Source organism: Thecamonas trahens (assembly GCF_000142905.1).
Source record: "Thecamonas trahens ATCC 50062 unplaced genomic scaffold supercont1.14, whole genome shotgun sequence".
Lineage (NCBI taxonomy): Eukaryota > Apusomonadida > Apusomonadidae > Thecamonas > Thecamonas trahens.
Genome location: NW_013657666.1, coordinates 182,271 through 186,138, shown reverse-complemented (window position 1 = coordinate 186,138; position 3,868 = coordinate 182,271). Strand labels below are relative to the sequence as shown.

General features: G+C 65.3%; 2 protein-coding genes across 2 annotated transcripts in view; one reads left to right on the top strand and one right to left on the bottom strand.

Moving 5' to 3' along the window:
- Nucleotides 1–67: 67 nt before the first annotated feature.
- AMSG_03720 (NHL repeat containing protein) lies at nucleotides 68–3,293 on the top strand (the record flags this gene model as incomplete). Its single annotated transcript, XM_013904174.1, has 1 exon — nucleotides 68–3,293. One exon carries the CDS (start codon nucleotides 68–70, stop codon nucleotides 2,297–2,299), a length of 2,232 nt encoding a protein of 743 aa, XP_013759628.1. The 3' UTR covers nucleotides 2,300–3,293.
- The window catches only part of AMSG_11781 (uncharacterized protein), a 1,841-nt gene continuing 510 nt past the window's right edge, over nucleotides 2,538–3,868 (bottom strand). Inside the window, exon 2 of the mRNA XM_013904316.1 lies at nucleotides 2,538–3,815. Within this exon, the coding sequence (XP_013759770.1) occupies nucleotides 2,649–3,815 (1,167 nt within the window). The 3' untranslated portion in view covers nucleotides 2,538–2,648. The remainder of the gene's footprint in view (nucleotides 3,816–3,868) is intronic.

The window sequence follows — 3,868 nt, the reverse complement described above, 5'->3', positions numbered from 1 at the left end:
CCCCCCCCCCCCCCAACCCCCCACCCCCACCCCCACCCCCACCCCCACCCCCACGCCACGGGTCGCCATGGCCCAGGCTGCATTCCGAACGACTTGCGCAGGATGCGGGGCGCCGTACCGCGACCCACGGCTGCTGCCGTGCCTGCACACCGCTTGCGCATCTTGCGCTGCCTCGGGCCCGTGTCCGGTCTGCACCGCCGCTCTCCCGCCAGGCGCTGCTGCTGGCGATCTCCCGCGCAATCTCCTGGTGGCCAATGTCCTGACTCGTGCTGCCTTGGCGGCTGGCCCGGCCTCACCTACTCCGCCGCCCTGTGCCGTTTGCTGCCCGCCGCCGCCTCTGACCGGCCCTGATCGAGCCAAGCCGCCGCTGGCTGCCCCGCCGCCGTCGGCTGCCGCCAGCTACGCCTGCTCGCAGTGCGCGTATCTGCTCTGCGAGACCCACGCCCGTGCCCATGCTGCCGCCGCCGCCACAGGCCGGCATACCCTTGCCGTCCTCCACTCCGACGATCTGCCTCCCGTCCACGCTCCGGCACTCTGCGGACGGCACCAGCCGAGCGACGCTGACAACGCGCCGCCGCTCCCGCGCTCCGCAGCCGGCCCGCTCCCGCTTGAGCTGTACTGCTACTCGTGCAGTGAGCTGGTGTGCTCGCTCTGCGTCGTCGGCGCCCACCGCGGCTGCGATGTCCGCCCGGTCGATGAGGCTGCCGGCGACACGGCGTCGGCCCTGGTCGGCCTCCGCGGCGAGCTGTTTGCCCTTGCTAACGCCTTTAGCGCGTGTGCAGACACAGCGACCGCGGCCCAGGACCGCCTCACCGCCTCGGCAGGCCAGGCTGTCACCGCCATTGACCTTGCCTTTGACGCCGTCTTTGAGGCGCTCGTCGCCCGCAAGTCAGCGCTCATCCGCGAGCTCGAGAGCCAGCGCGCTGCACGCGCCTCCACTCTTGCCGCCGCCCATCACGACGCCATGCAAAGCCACGCCCGGGCTGCGTCTGCGGCAGCCTTTCTCGGACTCGCCCTTGAGCAGGCTAATCCGCCGGAGCTCCTTGCCCTTGCGCCATCGATGACCGCTCGTGCCGACACTCTGCTCGCCACTGAGGCCGCAGTCGACGTCGGCACAAGCGCCGACACGCAGTTCACTCTCGCCCTGGATCCGACTCCGGCAGTCACGGCCATCGCTTCGCTAGGTGCCCTTCTCCCGCCGACAAGTGCGCCACAGGCGGCCGCGCAGCTCGCCGCACACCCTCGAGAGCCCCACGAGCCGTCGTTCCGATCGCCAAGCCACCGCGTCGCCCCATCACCGGCATCATCGTCTGCGCCCCATGCCCCACTCTCGCACGCTGGGCCCACCACGCTCGTTCCTGACGGCCAGTCACCGGGCCGCAGGCGCATCGACGTTGTTCGCCCGCGCAAGGTGTGGGGCAAGTACGGCCGGGCACTCGGTCAGTTCCGTGCGCCTGCGGGCATTGCTTGTGATGCTGTGACCGGCAATCTAGTCCTCGCCGACAAGGACAACAGCCGACTCGTAGTCCTTGATCCTTACGGCGTGTTTCTCGGCACTGTTGACGGCGGCGGGGCGCTGCGTGCGCCGACCGGCGTCGCCCTCGATCAAAGCCGCTATTACGTCTCGGACTCTGGCTGCCACTGCGTGTGGGTTCTCTCGCGCGAGAGCGGCGACGTCGAGCACGTCTGGGGCTCGCCTGGCTCGGGCAACGGTGAGCTCGCGTCGCCGCAAGGCGTCCTGCTCTTGCCTGACGGCTCGGGCACGCTTGCCATCGCCGACTCGGGCAACGCACGAATCCAGCTGTTTGATAGCTCGGGCCTCTTTTCCCACAAGATCAGCGGCCTGGCCGTGAGCGGAACCGAGCTGCGGCGGCCGTTTGGCCTCGCCTGGCTCGGCGCCGGCGACGCCGAGGCCGCCTCGGGCGCTGCCACACCGGCGCTGCTTGTTAGCGATCTGGCCGGTGGCCGCATCCTCGCCTTTAACATGGACGGCACCGCGCACGCTCTCCACGCCCAGCTTGCTGGTCTTGATCTGGTCTCGCCGGCCGGCCTTGGCCTCCTCGGCCAGCGCTATTTGCTTGTTGCCGACTACACCAGCCACTGCGTGGTGGCGTGCGAGCTGGCGTCCGGCAAGAGCGTGCGATTCGGCGGCCACGGGACGGCACCGGGCCTCTTTGTCAATCCCATCGACCTGGTAGTCGGAGGGCGGCATGCCGCTGCTGTCGTTGTTGTTGACCACAGCAATGCGAGGCTGCAGGCGCTCGACCTACATTCGGCGCTGCACTCGGTGCTCGGGTGAATTTGGTGCAACCAAACCCATTCTGTGAGCGGCACGACGTGGGCCCACTCCAATACAACATTCGCCGCACTTTCTCTCCCAAGTCTTGGGTCGTTCCAAATTTAACATTCAGAGACAGCACGGGCATTCTTGGACACTCACAGGCCTCCCGCATCACGCGGGGAGCAGTGCCATGGAGAGCTCGTCGGCAACTCCCTTGACGAAGGACGAGAATTGCGCTCCGTTCATCGGAGGCGTCAGAGCATATCTTTTTTTTTTGTCGCCGCTACGCATACCTCTGTCTCACCCGCCCCTCATGCCGCTGCTGCTCTCCGCAGTTTGCAATTGCAAATTCAATCCATCTGGGTGGTCACCACGTGCTCGACGACTCTTCGAGCTTGGAGCTTGCATCGCGGGCCACCTCTGCCTGCGGGGTGGCAAAGACATCATCAAGCTTGACCGGTTTTTTGGACTTGGACTTGGACTTGGCCTTGGCCTTGCTGCGGCGCTTGCGACGGGCACGTTTGTCACCGACGTCGACGCCGTAGTCGTCAATGTGCTTGTACTCGCCGTCGACGAGCTTGTGGCCGACGCGCTGGTGATGGTAGCCGTCGTCATCGGGGCGGCCGACGATGACGCCGTCAAAGTCGTCGGTTGCGCCTTCCTCGGACGACTTGAGCTCAACAGGCATGGGCTTGTCGAGGTTGGCAAACCTTGTTCCGCCCTTCTTCAGATCCTTGATGATGAGCGGGAGCGTCTTGGGCATGCCCTCATCGGCCACGCCGAGCGCGAGGTACCAGTCGATGTCGTCGTGGACCGACTGCTCAATGGCATCGACCTCGAGGTCGTTGACGTCGTCGCCAAACGGATCTTCGAGCTCGTTTCCGACCGAGTTGATGCCAAACAGGACGAGGGCAACAAAACAGGCCGGAATGGGCGAGTACCAGCCGTAGAACTTGACAAGCACAAACGGCAGGGTGTAGACATACAGCGCCAGAAAGTACCACAGCAGCTGCGCGTACGGGAACGGGAGCTGCAGCGTCTGGACCTTGACTAGCGCTGCAAAGACGCCTGTCAGCGACTCGAGGTGCCGGTCGATGTGCAGCTCCTCCAGCTCGGTGATCTGGTTCGAGTCGCGGAGCTGGCGGAGAAACGAGTCAATCCAGCCCAACACCTTGAGCGGCCGACGCTTGAGGTCGCGCAGCTCGTTGATCTCCTCGCGGGTGTACAGTGCCGGATTGAGCAGCTCGGGATTGTCAAAGTCGTTCTCCTTCCGCAGATGCATCCGCGTCAGCGAGAAGAACAGTTTGCAGTAGCGGCAGACCCGCGCCGCGGCACCCTCGTTGACTCGTCCAAGGTAGTGTGCCGTCTGTCGCGAAAAGTTGCGCAGATCGTGAGCCGTCCGTCCAAGATGGCCGCGACCCTCACGGTAGCGCGAGAGGGAGATGTTGGTCCGGAGCACTAGGAGGAAACCGAGTGTCGATGCCAGCAGCGTGTGCGCCGTGTCGGGCATGACCAGTCCCGTCTTAGCTTTCCCCTGTGTATGTATATATGTATGTGTGTGTGTGTGTGTGTGTGTGTGTGTGTGTG